General features: G+C 41.8%; 1 protein-coding gene across 3 annotated transcripts in view; it reads right to left on the bottom strand.

The window, feature by feature from the left end:
* Positions 1 to 5,283: 5,283 nt before the first annotated feature.
* wdr25 (WD repeat domain 25) overlaps positions 5,284 to 18,877 on the bottom strand; it is a 154,074-nt gene continuing 140,480 nt past the window's right edge. For 2 of the 3 annotated variants that reach the window (XM_003224852.4, XM_008116932.3), the window contains exons 6-7: positions 14,209 to 14,349; positions 5,284 to 8,266 (exon numbers count right to left, since the gene is read on the bottom strand). In XM_003224852.4, coding sequence (XP_003224900.1) covers positions 8,045 to 8,266; positions 14,209 to 14,349 — 363 coding nt within the window. In that variant the 3' untranslated portion in view covers positions 5,284 to 8,044. Of the gene's footprint in view, positions 8,267 to 14,208; positions 14,350 to 15,466; positions 15,702 to 18,877 lie in introns of those variants that run through there. The other variant, XR_010002187.1, reaches the window with a different exon arrangement.

Genomic DNA, 18,877 nt, shown 5'->3' with positions numbered 1-18,877 from the left:
TAAATTTGACAGAAAAGTAGTTCAATACGTAGTAATGTTATGTTGTAATTACTGTATTTATGAATTTAGCACCAAAATATCATGATATATTGAAAACATTGACTACAAAAATGCCTTGGATAATCCAGAAACTTGGATAAGCGAGGCTTGGATAAGTGAGACTCTACTGTAATTACAAGGAGCACATTATTGGTAACTAATTATTTTCAATCTCTGATTTGATCCATCAAAGCATTTCACATACTCTGCTTTATAGAAGTTTGTGGGGCTTCAAGGTAATTGTTTATATTTAATGGTTATCCACTGAGTCTGTCCATTATTCGCCATTATAATATTTCACATTATTTAATACCTATTTTAAATGTTGAGGACATTGCTGATGCCACATTAAGAAAAGACCAGTGTGCTCTTGGAAAGAGGTCACAAATGCGAATTCTGAGTAAGTATTCAGTTATTTCTTTGCAAATAAGAGGAATGAATAAATAAAGACACTTTACTCAGCTTTGTTGCCATCTAGGAGAAACTGTCAAAATGCTTTGCAAACACGAGTGATTAAAATCTCACGACATCCTTCTGCACGTTCATATGAAAACACAACTAACAGGATTGTAAAAGCCTCAGTGGAACAGCACAGTCTTGTGTTCTTTCAAAGTGAAGGCTGGTTAGTCTTTTTAAAAGGCAGCATTGCATCATTAAATACTCATGATGTTACATATTCCTCAAATGGCGAGTGTCACATTTTCTTTGATTTCAAGAAGAAGTAATAAGATGCAGAGTACATGATGTGAAGAAATGAGAAACCAGGTTCAATGCTTGCTCTTTCCTGGTATAAACACCACAACCAGGAATGGAAATCTCATCCTTTCATGCTTATAATTTTGGAACTATAAAGTGTTGATTGGTATGCAGTCAAGAGTATTGTATTTTTTTTTTAAAAAAAACATTGTTTATACAACAATTTTATACCTAATAACCTGAGAGTCCTACTGGACTCAACAGTACTGTAGTCTAATTCCTAGGATTGCATTGTCAATCAAGGATTTAGCAGCTATCCATCTAAGAATCCATCTGAACTGTAGAATTAATGGAGTTTGGCATCATGTTAACTCCCATGGCTCAAGGCTATGGAATCCTGGAATCCTTTTTTTTCATGTTAGGATCAATTTGAGAAACTGCAAGTCCCTTCTGGTGTGAGAGAATTGGCTGTCTGCAAGGAAGTTGCCCAGGGGACGCCCAGATGTTTGATAATTTTACCATGCTTTTTGAGCCTTTTCTCATGTCTCCGCATGGGGAGCTGGAGCTGACAGAGGGAGTTCATCCGCGCTCTTCCCGGATTCGAACTGGCAACCCAACTTTCAAGTCAGCAGTCCTGCTGGCACAAGGATTTAACCCATTGCACCACTGGGGGCTCCTACTCTTTGGCCGAGAAGACTAATAATGTTCTATAATGCACAGAATTCCTTAGCATTGAAACATGGGAGCTAAAGTTATATCAAACTTCATTGATTTTATAGTGTAGCTGCACCCTAAGTTATTACAAGACTACCACATATGTATCAGGAACATGACTTAGAAGTAACTACAAGTAACAAGTAACTTGTAATTAGCGCCTCTTCCTAATAACAAAGGTATACATCTTTTGGATTACAATGCTAATCCTCTCCCCTTTTCAGTTAACTAACTGACTAGGCTTTTTTTCTAGGATCATTTTCCTTGTAACACACACACACACACACACACATATATTATTTAAAAGTACCTGCAATTTCAAGATACATCCCACTTTTAAAGATGTTTGTATGAGGAAACTAATTGTGCCTTAGAATTGAAGAAATACAGTAAGTAGATTTCTAGTATGCACACAGGTGAAACCATGAGTATCAGTCACATGTTCTTACTATATTTCTCTGCCACCATTTAGTGAGGTCTTGTAAATAGTGTAATATTAATCATATTTTTAAAATTTGGTGTTAATTGCTTATACTATATACTGCAAACTGTGTGTGTTTGCGTATGTGTGTCTATATATATAGAGAGAGGGGGGGGCATTAAAATATATTTCTTACTGATGTTTTCAACTTGCCTTTGCTGGAATTCCAAAATTCTCTGAAATCCAAAATTGTCCACATGAATGGCTTAGATGGTGACATCTTTGCTTTCTGATAGTTCAGTCGTCACAAACTTTGTTTCATGAACAAAATTATTTTCAAAATATTATATAAAATTACCTTCAGGCTGCGTGTCTATGAAACATTAATTAATTTCATATTTTGACTTGGATCTCATCTCCAAGATATCTCATTATACATGTATATGCAAATATAGGCATTCCAAAATCTGAAAAAAAGTGCAAAGCACTTCAAGTCCCAAGTATTTCAGATAAGGGCTACTCAACCGCTGTATAAGGGTAGCTCCTTCTGTTCCTGAGCAATAGCCTCTAGCATTGATCGCTCAGGACATTGTTAGCAGCTTTCCTGAACCAATTGGAGGCCTATTGGATCCTTGTGTCATTGGCCTCCTGCTGAGTTGCAAGCTGCAGTACCAACTTCTCTCTGTCTAGAGTAATTAAAATGTAGAAGACAGAAAAAGTAGAGCAGATTTCCCCTCTAGCAAACCGTTGTGGTGGGACGGAGATGAAAGGAATTGGGTCTTACTCAGAGTCTCTAATTCAAGACTCTTGGCATCTTGCTAGTCCCAAAAGCACATCCACTGACATCCAGGGACTCTCATCCACATATAGTTAAAAGAAGGAGAACTCACCATGGTTCACGTATCCTTTGCTGCTGTTCATGGAAGAGTCAAGCCTTCATTGTAATCTTGCAACCAATTTTTAGACTTGTCGGAGGCAAAGTAAGTGCAGGTTGCTTATCCAAAATTCCTTATCCAAAATGCTTGAGACATGAAGTTTTTTGAATTTCAGATTCCTTCAGATTTTGGAATATCTGTCTTTACACAGACATCCAAAATGAGATATCTTGGAGATGGGCCCCAAGTCTAAACATGGAGTCACTTTATGTTTCAGATGCACTTTATATACATAGCCTGAGGGTAAGTTTATAAATAACATTTTTAATCATTTTGTGCATGGAACAAAGTTTGGGTACATTGAACCATCAGAAAGCAAACGTGTCACAAGCTTAGGCATCAGTGTGGACAATTTTGGATTTTGGAGTATTTCAGAATTTGGATTTTAGGATAAGGGATGCTCAGTCTGTAATGAGACAGTTTTTGCTAATACCATTGGAATCTCAATTTGCAAACTTTGAATAATGTGTGTGCTTGCTTGCTTCCTCAGATTGTTAATGAAGTAAACATTTGTACCTTAAAACACTGGTTTCAAGATGCTGAGATTATGAGACTGATCTCCAATTATTACAACGTTTCATTGCCTCAAAAGTAAGTGAATGATTATAAACAGAGTGCCATTAACCACAGTAATGAAGTGTCACTGTTTAGCTAAGAACAATTAAATCATCTCTGAGCATATAGGATACATGTCTCAAGAAAAAGCCATTATTACTTATGAAAGTATAGTGTACAATTAGGGTTCTTTCCTAGATCTAATCAGTTACATAAATAACATCATTCAAACAAAGACAGATGCATTCTTTTTAAAACATTGGATCCAGTATCCTCTCAATAAATATTGGACAGAGCTACAATAGAAATAGGACATGGACACAAATTGAGTAAAATGTCTTAAATCATATTTTTACACCTTTCCAAAAGGAAAAAAAAAACTTTCAGCAATTAGATTTCATCTAAATACGTGGTACTGTAATATGCATTAAAAGTTTCAATGCACTCGGGCCCCAAACAAAATGTATGACTACTTAGATTTAAAACATTTTTTCAAAAACTATTTTTAAACAGTTTTGGAGCGGCTTGCCAATTTAGCCTGATTAAAGTTTCTAAAAAAAATAGAAGACAAGACTTTACATTTGAAGCAATATTGATTAATCCTTAGTTGCTTTATTGGCCCCTATTCACATATTGTTTTTGCAATATTTTAAGGCAATTGTGATCAAACTCTAAGATGCAAGGTTGTTGTATGTCTTTCGGGCTGTGTGGCCATGTTCCAGAAGCATTCTCTCCTGACGTTTTGCCCACATCTATGGCAGGCATCCTCAGAGGTTGTGAGGTATGGATAAACTAAGTAAGGGAAGGAAAGAATATATATATCTGTGTAGAGTCCGGGGTGTAGTCTGACATGACAAATGCTACGGTCAGTGAAGGACAAGAGGGATCCTCTCTCCTCTGCAGGAGTCTATCGGATACCATGCAGCTGTGGACAAGTCTACATAGGGACCACCAAACGCAGCGCCCAAACAAGAGTCAAAGAACATGAAAGGCACTGCAGACTAATTCAACCAGAGAAATCAGCCATAGCAGAGCATTTGATGAACCAGCCTGGACACAGAATATTATTTGAGAACACAAAAATGCTGGACCATTCCAACAACTATCATGTCAGACTACACAGAGAAGCCATTGAAATCCACAAGCATGTGGACAATTTCAACAGAAAGGAAGAAACCATGAAAATGAACAAAATCTGGCTACCAGTATTACAAAACTCCAAAATCAAAACAGTAGATGGGAACCAAAACTCTGAGGGCTTGACTGACAAAGGATGCCCCCAGGCAAGAGACAAAAACATCTCCAATGCTAATTAGGGTGATTAACTGAAACATTAATGCTGGCTCCCAGTGACAAAGGACTCTTGCCACACCCCGGACTCTACACAGATATATATATTCTTTCCTTCCCTTACTTAGTTTATCCATACCTCACAACCTCTGAGGATGCCTGCCATAGATGTGGGCGAAACATCAGGAGAGAATGCTTCTGGAACATGGCCACACAGCCCGAAAGACATACAACAACCCTGTGATCCCGGCCATGAAAGCCTTCGACAACACATCTAAGATGCAACTTTCTCCTCCAGGAACCTCTTGGACAACATACCAATAGGAAAAGAAATACAACTTCATAAAACCTGAAAGTAGCTAGAGAAAACAATTTGTTTTCATCTCATACATGTGCAATCAAAAGGAGCATTGCCACAAATGACGATTCCTAGTGATGCCAGGTTTTCCACCTGCATTTAAAAAAAATGGGGGGAGGGGAGCTTGGAGGGCCACAAACACCACCTTGGAGACACATGTTCCCATCTATTTTGGTATTTAGATTCTGTTCTGTTTTTGGAGATACTATATTTAAAAAAACAACTGATTGAAAAAAACAACTACTATTAAGAAAATAAACACATAGACCTGGGAATGAACAGGGGTAAAATAATTTTATTTAGTTTATAATTTAAACGCTACAAAACAGATTTATACAACCTTTACACTGACATCTTTTATACATTTTAACATAAATATGTACAAGTTCAATGTTTTTCCAGTGTAAGAAGTGAATGATACATCTCGTCAAGTTCCTGAGCTTCCACAATAGAATCACAGAGATGGAAGAGACCACAAGGATCACCTGATCGAATCCCCAGCTATATAAATATCATATTCCCATGCAACAAAGGTCTGCACTCATCGTGACAAGAAGCCTTCCTAAATCAAGAATGTTTAAAATGGGAATGGGAATATGTAGTTGGACTAGAACTCCCATAATTCCTCATCATTGGCTGTGCTGGCAAGAATGTGTGAGAACTGCCATCTAGCAACGTCTGAAAGCTAACTGTTTCCCATTTTAGGTATAAAAAAAGAGGGTGAGCCTTCCTAAAAATAAGATAATGCAACGTAACATGAAACAAAATCAAGGTTGCTTGATTAATGGTTCCCAGTATGCATCAGGATATTGGACTGAAGAGACTCTTAAATCACTGAGTGTCACTACCACTACAGCAATCAGCACCAGGGAGGCAGCATTTCTACCTATTCCTTCAAACAGCAGAGGTTTAGCCCTGCAATAATTGCACCAGTACAGCATTTCTCTTCTGTATAATCTATACTGTACTGTGTGTGTGCCAAAAAAAAATTGGAACACATGTGCTTGATCACAGAAAGATAAAATACAGTTGGCCCTGCACATTTGTGGGTTTTATACTTGCAGTTGTATTTGTGAGCTTGTACTTCAGAACCTACCTTTTGAAGTTGGGAATGTATTGTGAATATTCACGAGGCAGCCAGGTCCCCAGGAGGTGCGGGAGCTGCGGAATCACTGCCCGCTCATGTATATAGAGGCTGTCCTGTGAACATTCACGTAGCAGTCCCACCCTCAGGAGGTGAGCAGCAGGAGGGGAAGTTGAGTCATTGCTGTATGCTCTATAACTACACCCTGAATATGTGACTGCCGTGCCATGGTTCATAGGGCAGCTCCATCTTAGGGAGATGGCATGGATGGGCCGCTCAACTCTGGAAGACAGGGCTGTTATGTGAATGTCCACAGAGCAATCACACCTTTGGATGGGGTAGACAGTGATCATTACTCCCACCTCAGGAGGAAATGACTGCTTTGTGGTCATTCACAGGGAAGCTCCATCTTAGGGAGGTGGCACAGATGGTGATATCACCCATCACTCATCTCCTGAGTGAATATCCACAGGGCAGTCACACCTTTGGGAAGAGGGGCAGGATCACTGCCACTATATCCCCACCTCCCAAGGACAGGACTGCCATGTGAATATTCAAAGGGCAGCACTATCTTCAAGAGATGGGTGTAGTGCAGATGGTGATGACTCCCTTCTGCTCACCTCAAACTATATTTCCATTAAAAGTAAGTGACTTGTTTTCAAGTTATGTAAGCTTTTATTATAACTCATTAAATGTAAAAAAAATATTCCATATACCTCCATATTCTACAGGTTTCACACTGCCACAATGGTTTCAAAATCATTCCTGATCATGTTATGCTGTATCAAAAAATCCTTCAAGGTTGCATCAGTCATAGTGCTAACCATCTTAATGTGACTTAGCCAAATACCCAAACAAAATGGAAACTCTTAAAAGGATTCCATCACAGAGTGGTAAAACTGGAAAACCAGTTTTAAAGCAAGATGTTCTAATGCAGTCATTCCCAAATTCTTGTCTTCCAGGTGTTTGGGACTCTCTTAGAATCCCTTATCATTGGCCAAGGCAGCGGAGACTTCTAGGAGTTGAAATCCCAAACATCTAAAAAGCCAAAGTTTGGGAAACACTGGTCTAAAGAGCTAATGTAGCAAAGTGATACAACAAATTGTGTCTTTAGTCTCTATTTTGACCAAAGATTTGTCAAGGTTTAAATCTGAAGTGGGTCAAATTTGTAGGCTTCCAAATAATCCTAAATAATCCCTTTCAAACACTTCTAATGGCAGGTGTTGTGCATTCCATAGGAACTAAGTCATAGCAGGTGTCTCTAGTGAGACATGGAACTACAAGTCAGCCAGGCATCCTTTTTTTAAACTAACACATCTTTCCTTAATTATCTGAAACAGGAACTGTGAGGCAGTTAGACACAGAAAAATACTTGATGGAAGAATGGCCTCTAAACCCCATGATTGTGTTCTATGAACTCCCTTGGTAGTTTACGTCCAGCCCCCAATTGTTTATCATTAATATTATTTGCTTATTTGGGTGCATTATTTCATGCAAACAGCACCAAAGTGCATGAGAACTTTGTACATATAAAGCTCCCTCCTACAAACTGAGTAATACCAGTGATCGAAATGGTTGTAGTATGGTCCGCAGAGGGGGAAGAGATGAAGACTGGCACCTTTCCCCTACACCACTGCCCACCCTGACTTAGGAGCAGTCTGTTAGCAAGGCAGAGTTGTGCTGACCATCAAGGAGACTTAGTGACAAATTGACACAATTCAATGATGTGGGAGCAAAGAAGCAAGGTAAATGAGGCAACTGTATGATATAGCCACAGAATAAATTACTCTTGAACCATACATATGGTAAAGGGGAATTTCAAAACACATATCACTCCCAAGGATTTCCAAGGGGAAAATAGAAGAAAATATAAAAAATAAAAAGCAAAATTAGTTATGAAACTGAAAACCCATTTCTTATGTAAACAACCCACTTGAAAATAAGCACGATTATTACTGCCAGATCTTGACTGCTCCATCCCAGCCACATGTAGCAAGGAGTGATGGAAGGACTGGATGAAATGTTGCACTCACACAGGCTTGACTGTGCCCAGACAAGGTGCCAAGGATTCGAGAGGTGCGATAATTGTAGAAAAACACTTTGCCATCTGAACTTCCGGACACAAGAAGCATTCCATCTGGAGAAAACTCACAGCCTACTGCAAATCCTTCAACCTGAAAGAGTCATGAATTAAGAAGGTTTAAAATAAATTGGGATCTTAATTACCAAAACACAATATGATCTATAACCTCCTGAAATGTTATAGTGTAATAAAGGTGTCAGTTTTTAACATAATGGCCTAATTATTTCCCCCAGGTGTTTATCAAGACAGCCCTATTAAGGACTTTACATTGTTAGCTGCAGTCAGTGTGTACGTGACAAGGTTATTAGCAACTAATAAAGATTTTAGTTATTTTCGGATCTATCCCCTCTTCGGTTTAATTCTAAATTAAATCAAATACAGAGAACAGCGTTGAAGTCTATTAATTTTTAACTCTGTTATAAATTAGCACCATAAGCAGGCTTGTTAAAGTGTATGCATCTGTCCTGCTCACTTCAAAGGATCAGTCTGAACGCAGATTAGAGATAACTGCTCTCAAATCCAATCTTTATTGAAGAACACATGACTTTGGAAAAGTCAGGAATGACTCAATGTTTACATACAACTATTTTTATAACTTTTGATGCTACGTAACACCACACGTAAATATCATCATCAAGCCCCACCTCCAATATCACATTACTACCATTTTCACACACTAAACCAATTATGTTTGTTTATACTTTCGGCCCCAAGTTCCCAGGCGTATTCTATCTTCTTCTGCCAGGTGCTTCTGGGATTGTTTATGTTATGACTCCCAGTTACAGAGCTGAATTACCAAAGCCCTGTAACTGGGTTCCATGACATGGTGCCCTCCTTTTCTTCGTCCTCCTCTTCAGTTCTTCCTTCATCACAAACCTGAAACAAAACAATAATTCTATGTGTCCATTTTGTCCAAAGTACCCATATATTTTTTCAGTAAGCTACGATGGAATACAGGGTGTATTTTCCCCAAACTTCTTGGCAATGCCAACTGGAAAGTCACTTCGTTGATAACACCCTGTATTCTAAATGGTCCAATATATTTAGGGCCCAATTTTTTCGAAGGTAGCCCCAGTTTGATGTTTTGGGTACTTAACCACACTAAATCTCCTTTCTCCAATTTATCACCTTCCACTCTCTTTTTATCTGCGAACGCTTTATACTTTTTATGTGCTTCCTTCAATGATGCAGTCACTTGACTCCAGCATTCCACCATTTGTGTTTTCCATTTCCCCGCCTCTGTTCCCTCATCCTCTGTCCATCTTGGCATCCGGGGTAGAGGCTGTATTTCATACCCGTAAACTACTTCAAAGGGGGTTTTATTTGTTGCTGAATGTATAGTCGAATTAAAAGCTAGTTCTGCAAAAGCCAACCACCGAGACCAGTCATTTTGTCTCATGTTAGAGTACATTCGAAGGAACTGCCCAAGTGTCTGCTGAGTACGTTCTACCGCCCCATTTGTCATGGGGTGAAAAGCAGAACTTAAACTCCTTTCTGCTCCTAGTATTTCCAGGAATTTTTCCCAAAATTTTGCTGTGAATTGTACTCCTCTGTCACTGATTACTCTACTGGGACATCCATGCAGTTTGTAAATGTGGTTTATGTACAATTCAGCTAGTTTCTCGGCTGATGGTAGTTTCGTCAGTGCTATAAAGTGGGCCTGTTTAGAAAACAGGTCCAATACTGTCCAAATATAACGATGTCCTTTGCTAACCGGTAGTTCCCCCACAAAGTCCATAGCTACACATTCCCAAGGTCTGGTAGGTTCTGCTACTGTTTGTAATAATCCCATTGGCTTCCCTCCTCTCGATTTATTTCTGGCACAATCATCACATTGAACAACATGATTTTTTATGTCCTTCCTCATCCCTGGCCACCAGCAATGTTTTGCTATTGCTTTGGTTGTTTTTGTAATCCCTGTATGACCAGCGCTCTGGTTATTGTGAAAACGATGCAAAATCTTGATCCTTAATGTTGCTGGGATATACAGTTTCTTGTTCACAAACCAAAATCCCCCCTTCTGCTCCCCCTGTTCTGCATTGGACGCGATCCATTGGTCTCCTTCATAAGACTGTTTCAGCTCGTTTCCCCAATTATCTTTTCCGTCGAGTTCAACCATAGCAGTGTTCTCCTTTTGGGTTTGTGCTCTTGTCCTGACAGCTAAGCCCCATTGTTTATCAGAGAATATTGTTCCCTCTTTTGCTGTGGGTATTCCTTCGTGTTGAGGCATGCGTGAAAGAGCATCTGCCAAGACATTCTGCTTCCCTTGAAAAAACTTTAATTGGAAATCGAACCTGCTGAAGTATTGTGCCCATCTAATCTGTTTGGGGGACAATTTCCGAGGGGACTTTAAATACTGGAGGTTCTTATGGTCAGACCAAATTTCAAATGGGATTCCGCTTCCTTCGAGAAAGTGTCGCCAGCATTCTAAGGCTTTTAATATGGCTAGTGCCTCTTTTTCCCATATCGGCCAACACTTTTCAGTTTCGCTGAACTTCCGGGACAAATATCCACAGGGCTTTAAGTTCCCATTTTGATCCTTTTGCAATAGTACTGCCCCATACGCGCAGTCTGAGGCATCGCAATGGATTATGAAAGGGCTCCTGATATCGGGGTGTTTTAGAATGGGTCCTTCTGTGAAGCATTCTTTTAGGGTTTCAAATGCCTTTTGGCATTCTGGCGTCCAACTTAGTTTGGCGCCAGGAGCTTTTACTTTTGCTGTCTCTCCTTTCCCTTTTGTTTTTAAAAGTTCAGTAAGGGGTGCGGTTATTTGCGCGAAGCCTTTTATGAAGGATCTATAAAAATTTGCAAACCCCAGAAACGATTGCAATTGCCTCCTTGTTTGAGGCACTCCCCATTCTTTTACATCTGATACTTTAGCTGGATCCATAGCTAACCCTTCTGGAGATATACGATACCCCAGAAAGTCAATTTGAGTTTTATTAAATTCACATTTGGACAGTTTTGCGTATAGCTTTGCTTCCCTTAGTCTCTGCAAAACTTCCCGGACCAATTTCACGTGCTTTTCCTTATCTTCAGTCACAATCAAGATATCATCAAGAAATATGAATACCCCTCTGTACAACAATGGGTGTAGTATTTCATTTATAAGCTGCATAAAGCAACCCCCTCCATTTTTTAAACCGAAAGGCAAAATTTCATATTCAAAATGGCCGAATGCACAGGAAAATGCAGTTTTCCAAGTATCCTCCGGTTTTATTCTCAATTTATGGTACGCTTCAATTAAATCAAGTTTAGTAAATATGCTCCCTTTCTTCAATACGGTAATTAAATCCTTTACTAAGGGCATAGGGTATTTATTGTCCTTAGTAATTGCGTTTAAATTTCGATAATCAATGCACAATCGTAGGGAGTTGTCTTTCTTTCTCCTAAATAACACTGGGGCTCCGAGAGGAGAGTTGGATGGCTTAATGAAGCCTCGCGCCAGGTTTTTATCAATATATTTCCTCAATTCCTCCTTCTCCTGCACGGACATGGGATACACTTTTGGTTTTGGTAAGTCTGCTCCTGGGGTTATTTCAATTTCTACTTCTATATTCCTTTTGGGAGGCAATTTACTGGCCTCTTTCTGATTGAAAACATCCACAAAGTCTCTGTATTCAGGTGGCAATAGCTGTGGGTTTATCTCACCTGCTTCATCTTCCTCGTCCTCCTCTTCTGCAATTTTGCTTATCTCCCATTGCGTCTGCTGTTCTTTAAATGCTAGGCTCTTTCCTCTCCAATCTACTTCAGGATTTGCCTGTTCGAGCCATGGTATCCCTAATATTACGTGGTATGTGGCAATAGGGGCTATCACAAAGGATATTCTTCCTTCCCATTTGCCTATTTTACATGGGACCTCCCGTATTTCCTTTGTAGATACTTCCCCAGCAGCGACTGATCCATCTAGCTGCGAAAATGCAATTGGGGAGTCAAGCGCCATCTGCTGGCATTTCAGCGCTCCTGCTAATTCCGGAGTTATAATATTTCTAGAACAACCACAATCCACAAATGCCTTGCAGGTGGCCTGATTCTCTAGTCCCGAGAGGCAGATTGGCACTACTATCATGCGTTTGTCCCGACTCACCAATTTTTCTGAAGATTCTGGGGCCTGCACCTCCTCTTCCGCGCGCCTCCCGGTTGCTGGCTTGGGCTTTGGGGGTTTTGGCGGCTCCCCCTTCCGTGCCCAGCATTCTGCTGCTCGATGGCCCGTCTTCCCACATACAAAGCATCCCGGTTTAGGTTTGTTGTCGTCTCCTCTGGAGGGAATCCCCGGCCTCCCTCCGGGTCTTTCCTGCTTCCTCGTTTCTCCTCGACCTCTCGCCACCGGTCTTTGCTGGCCGCCGCTGCTTCTGAAGCGCTTTATTTGGGTCAGGGTTGATTCGACGCGCCCCGCTAGTTGAATCCATCCCTGGAGCGTTTCGGGGTCATCTCTGTGCGCTGCCCAGCTGAAAATCTCGGGGCGTAGTCCCTCTTTGAATAACTCCACTTTGGTCACTTCAGACCACTCTGGTACCCTTTCCGCGAGGTGGAGGAATTCCTCTGCGTACTCGGGCACTGTTCTGTCCCTCTGCTTTATTCCTTTCAGCTGGTCTCGAGCCCTCAATTGTTCTAGCCGGTCTCTGAACCGGTTTTCCAGTGCGGCGAGGAAGCGGGGTACTGACCTCAGACATGGGTCGTGTCTGGCATGGAGTTGTACGTACCAGCTGGCTGCTCCTCGCTTTAGTGTGTTGCCGATGGCTCGAACCCTGCTTGCTTCGGAGGGGAATGTGTGTGCATTGTCTTCCATGTATCCTCTGATGCTAATTAGAAAAAAGTTCAGTTCATCTGATTCCCCTCCGTATTCCAGTTTGAGATCTTCCCTTCTCGGCATCCATTCTGCGGCCCGTTGATGCTGTCTGGGAGGCATGGGGAAGGGTTGCATCAGGTTTCCTCGGGTGGCTCCTTGGAACACGCCGCGCCCCACTCCGGTGGTCATTCTGCGCGGCTCCCGAAAGTCTGCCGCCGCTGTCGGCCCTTCCGCCCATCCGCATACCGGCCTCGCTGTAGCTCCCTCATCACGCCTTTCCTCGTCGTACGGCACATCCTCCTCCTCTTCCTGGATCCCCTGCTCCTCTCCGCCTCCGTCTGCAAATCCACTGGACCCGATCCCTGGCCCCAATGGCCTTTCCACCCCGACGCCCATCCGGGGGGTTGGGAGCTCTGTTGGAGATGGCGGCCTCAGAGTTCCCAGAGCTCGCTGGCGCTCCACTTCGCGCGCCATTCTGTCTCGGAACTGCAGTTCCTGCCAGTATTCCTCGTCCCCCTCGTCCCTTGTCGCCACGGGACTCTGCGTTGACGCTCGCTGGCCCCTCTGGCTCCAATCTCCTTCTTTACTTGGCTCTCTCTCTGCGCCATATTGGATGGGTTCCCTTTGGAGATTCTCTTCCAATAGTGGCACCAACCTCCCCACGGTTTCCGACAGCCTGGATAAATTTGTTTCCAGGATGGATAACCGCAGGGCCACGGTCTCCGGCATGCTTCCTCCAGATCCCCAGCTGGTTTCTGCCGCCGCCGGAACGCCTCTTCCCCCTCTGGGAATCCTCTGAGTCACACCGTCCGGCTTGGGGTAGAAACCAGCTGGGACTTAATTGTCCTGCTCACTTCAAAGGATCAGTCTGAACGCAGATTAGAGATAACTGCTCTCAAATCCAATCTTTATTGAAGAACACATGACTTTGGAAAAGTCAGGAATGACTCAATGTTTACATACAACTATTTTTATAACTTTTGATGCTACGTAACACCACACGTAAATATCATCATCAAGCCCCACCTCCAATATCACATTGCTACCATTTTCACACACTAAACCAATTATGTTTGTTTATACTTTCGGCCCCAAGTTCCCAGGCGTATTCTATCTTCTTCTGCCAGGTGCTTCTGGGATTGTTTATGTTATGACTCCCAGTTACAGAGCTGAATTACCAAAGCCCTGTAACTGGGTTCCATGACATGCATCCATTGAGTGTTTGCAGAGAGATGGAAGAATACCTTGTGCCCTTCATATCTCTTCTTTTTGTTGATTCTGTATGGTCGAAGGCTAGAAAACAAGGCCATGTAATTCCCATTGGTCTGAGCAACAAAGATAGGTTCCTTAGGATGAGGTGCAAGACTGGGGCAGGTATAACGCTCCTGAAACATTTGGAAACAATTGTAATCAATAATAATAATAATAACAACAACAACAACAACAACAGTGGCAGCAGTCTGAAGACAAAGGCTTCTATGAGGTCTATGGCACAAACCCCAGTTCCCATTCTCTACTCTTGCTTTCTCCAGTGTTTTCCAGATGTTTTTGAAATACAACTCTCATCGTTGTGTGGCATGATCAATGAAGTCAGGAGCTCAGTGCAGTCAGGATCTCACATCTTGACACCCAGAGCTTTAATAAGTTGTTTTTGGGCTACAAGCCCAAAATCCCATTGCTCTGGCCTCTGAGGGAGAGAAGGACAGCCAGGTATGACTTCACCATGCCTTGGCCTGAGAAACTGATTAAAGCATAATGGTGGTTAACTAGAGCCTGGTCCTCCATATCCCTTCTGAGAAACAGCCAGATATTTTTCTATCACAACTTGCCACCAGAGGTTAATACAAGTCCCTCTCTCCAGATCACAGCTGACCTTTGAGGGAAAGAAGAGCAGTCAGCATTCTTCCCCACTGTCATCACCATTCCTTCATTTAAATTGCAAGCCTGAGGTCAGGGAAAGGTCAAATTAAAATTTGTAATCCAGTCTGGGAAATGTTTTGGCTGAAAAGCAGGGTATAAAGACTAGAAATAACTACGGTAGCATATACACCTGGTATTGCCCAGGTGTCACAGGGACCGCTGTACCACTGCTTTCATCACTTCTTTCTCTTTCCCTCTTCTTCCCTTCTTTCTCTTTTCCCCTTTCCTTTCTATTCCTTCATTTTTCTTTCTTCCCCATCCCTCTTCCCTCTTCCTTCTCCATTCCTTTCTTTCCCTTCTTTTTCTTTCTTTCTTTTTTCTGTCTGTTTTTCTTTCTATCCTTCGTTCCTCCCTTCTCTAGCTCTGGGAAAGCCTACCTCATAATGTCTCCTTTCCTCTCATACACATGTAACCTTTCTTTCCCAGTGACATCACAGAAAGCCACTTCACCTAACAGCCAATCCAGTGAAATCACTGAGGGCCACTTCACCCAGCAAAAGCCTTTTGTAGTACAAATGGATGGACAGATGAACATACTTTGACATATAAATACATACATATATATATATTCCCCATAGTAACCTATGGCTGTGAGAGCTGGACCATGAGGAAGGCTGAGCGAAGGAAGATAGACGCTTTTGAACTTTGGTGCTGGAGGAAAATCCTGAGAGTGCCTTGGATTGCAAGAAGATCCAACCAGTCCATCCTCCAGGAAATAATGCCCGGCTGCTCACTGGAGAGAAGGATACTAGAGGCAAAGCTGAAGTATTTTGGCCACATCATGAGAAGACAGGAAAGCTTGGAGAACATCATGATGCTGGGGAAAATGGAAGGAAAAGGGAAGAGAGGCCGATCAAGGGCGAGATGGATGGACGGTATCCTTGAAGTGACTGGCTCGACCTTGAAGGAGCTGGGGGCAGCAACGGCTGACAGGGAGCTCTGGCGTGGACTGGTCCATGAGGTAACGAAGAGTCGAAAACAACTGAACGAGTAAAAAAGAAGATATATGTGTGTGTGTGTGTGTGTGTGTGTGGTTTGCCCTGAAAGTAACTTTTTACAAGATCTGTCAATAGTAAGGATTGTTCATGTAAATCAGTGGTTCCCAACTTTTTTTTTCACCAGGGACCACTTTGATCCAGCGACCACTCTACAACATTAATACCAACAGGGTTACGAATCACTTTTTGGTCAACTTTAGATTAGGTTTGGTTATTTGGGGTGCTGATTCAGAAAACTGCAATGGATAGACCACATCAGCTCTAGTTTCTGATACAGAATGCATGCCATCCAGTAGTTGCCATCTGTTCACCCACAGAAAAGCATATTCAATAATCTATAGGTGATGTGGTCTATCCAATGCAATTTTCTGAATCAGCATTCCAAATAACCCCAGGAACACGCCTAAAAACAAAGACACCAAGGCGCCCCCACTTCCAGGCACCACATGCAACGGCTCCGCTCAGGTGGAGGGAGGAGGAGGAGAAGAAGAAGCAGTAGTCAGGAGGCTTGTTGTTGTGCCTTTTGTGGGGAGTCAGCCTCTCCCCTGCCGACATCCCCGTTGTCTCGGCAGTCACTCTCATTGCAACGGTATAGTAACGGTGAGGCTGCGGACCATATTTTAGTTCTTGGGGACCACTGGTGGTCCATGGACCACAGGTTGAGAACCACTGATGTAAATGAACCAGGCACTGCAATTGCTTCTCCCAACATTGCTGCTGTACATTCGCCGGACTCCTACTTTGGAAAGAAACCACCAAATATGGGCTGCCTCTGTTTCCTGTGTTTGCCTCTGTAATCACAGATGACAAAGAGCCAGGTTTTCCCACCTGCTTCCATGACACTTTAATAATGTATGAATTGGGCCTAAGAAAGGAACTGGGAGGAAACAAGCAGTTTTATATAAAACTCTTTTGCAGCAATTTTAAATTAGGGATGATTCAGAGCTAGGGACAGACAAGATAAATACTTGATTGCCAGAGATTACATTTTCTGCAGTTCTCATCTATATCAGATCATTTGTTCTAGTTTAAGAAGAAGGAAAGGCTTGAATACAAAAGTCAACTGTTTTAGGCCGATATACAGGCATAATGGAAGACTAACAATGAGAGTTGTTTTGGCTCAGTAAGTGGTGTTTATCCCTGCTGAGAGTGAAAATCGACTTTTTGGTGTGTTGCGAGTGCATCTAAAAGATTAGAAATGGAAATTTATGAAACTAAAGTCAATTCTTTGTAATTGTTTGCACACACTCACACAAAATCACCCTCAATTTCACGCTTGCTCTGGAGAGAGCAGTAAACTGTCCCATTCAATAACACTCCCTCTTTTTTTCTACTAAGGAAATCAGCGTGTTTAAGCTGCTGAATACATCAAAATTGAACGTGCTGCAGTTTCTTATTCACTGAAGCGCTTTGCTTTTGAAGTGCAAATGACTAACCTTCTCTCACAATTTATGCACAGGATTGTGCATCTGCAAATCTGGACAAAGGCAATCATAGAAGTTGGCGATGGGAGAGTTTTATTAAATCATACACTCCATCTCTCTGCCAGGGCAGAATAGTTCTTTTCATGGATAAATGGCTACAAACTGACCTTATTCTTTACATTTTCAAAAGAGAATGAACTCTATACTGAGTTTGGGCAAGAGTTCAGAAATGCAACCATATACATGAACACATGCATATATATAGATATATCATTATGCACATAGCATAGAAGAGCATCTCCAAAAGCAGCTACCTTCAAGCTTCAAGAAAGTGTTAGGTCTTTAAGAGGTAGGGAATGACCTGTTCTCTGAAAACACCAGACTGAAATCTAAGAGTAGGTTCACATTTTATCTCATAACAGGACATGGGAATGAGTGCTATTAAACTAGTGCTGGCTGGGCTGCTGACCTGAAGGTTGAGTTGCTGACCTGAAGGTTGCCGGTTCGAATCTACACAACAGGGTGAGCTCCTGTCTGACAGCTTTAGTTGAGGGGACATGAGAGAAGCCTCCCAGAAGGATGGTAACACATTTGGGTGTGTCCTGGGTAATGTCTCTGTAGACAGCCAATTCTCTCACACCAGAATCGACTTGCAGTATGCTCTCAAGTCGTTTCTGACACGAAAAGGTGTGTGTGTGTGTGTGTGTGTGTATATATATATATATATATATATATATATATATATATATATGAAAGTCAAAGTATTATGTATATATGTATGTATGTATGTACATATGTATGATGGTGGGCTGACTGGTTTATTGGTTTGTACCACAATGGCTCCTACATGACTTGATGAATCTAGACCAAATTTGGCATACATACCCTTCAAGTCCCAACTTAAAATACTTGCATGGTCTCAACTACAAAATCAGCCCCATTTGAAGGCAGGGCCCAAAAACCAAAAGATATATGCAGCGCTTAGCAGTAACCACAATAGGGCAGTAGATAGAAAGGCTACCTCAGGCTGAAAGGTAATAAATGAAAGAATACTAGACAATCACCAGGGTTATTCTCTAGGTTGGAGCCACTCAGAGGGCCAGAGCATTGTGACGGAAACCCTCAGAGGCCTTTTCAGAGGATCTGTCACGACCCAGGCTACAGAGCACCAATAACCATACGCAGAGGCCAGATTCTATCTAATATCTTTATTAAGGAAATATATAAAGTTAATAAAAGCAAATGTAAAAGTTAGTCCAGAAGCAGACCTTTCAGGAAAGGTCAAAATTAGTCCAAGGAAACAATGTCCAATATGAAATATTAAGGTCCAAAGTTGTAATCCAATAACCGAAACACTCACTTTGCCAGGCAAAGTGAGGGGAGATGACAAGGTCCTTTAGTCCATGAACTTGAGCAAGGCTAGGAAATAACTTGATACTTGAAACAAGGCTTGAATCGTGGAACAAGGTAACGAGGAACAAGAACAAGGTCCGTGGAATAACTTGGTAAAATCCGTGAAACAAGGCAAGGTTTAGTCCTGGGAAACAAGGCAAGGTCCGTAGGTAAACAAA

This window comes from Anolis carolinensis, chromosome 1, assembly GCF_035594765.1.
Source record: "Anolis carolinensis isolate JA03-04 chromosome 1, rAnoCar3.1.pri, whole genome shotgun sequence".
NCBI classification, from domain to species: domain Eukaryota; kingdom Metazoa; phylum Chordata; class Lepidosauria; order Squamata; family Dactyloidae; genus Anolis; species Anolis carolinensis.
The sequence above is the reverse complement of the archived record's forward strand: the minus strand, read 5'-3'. Positions and strand labels throughout refer to the sequence as shown.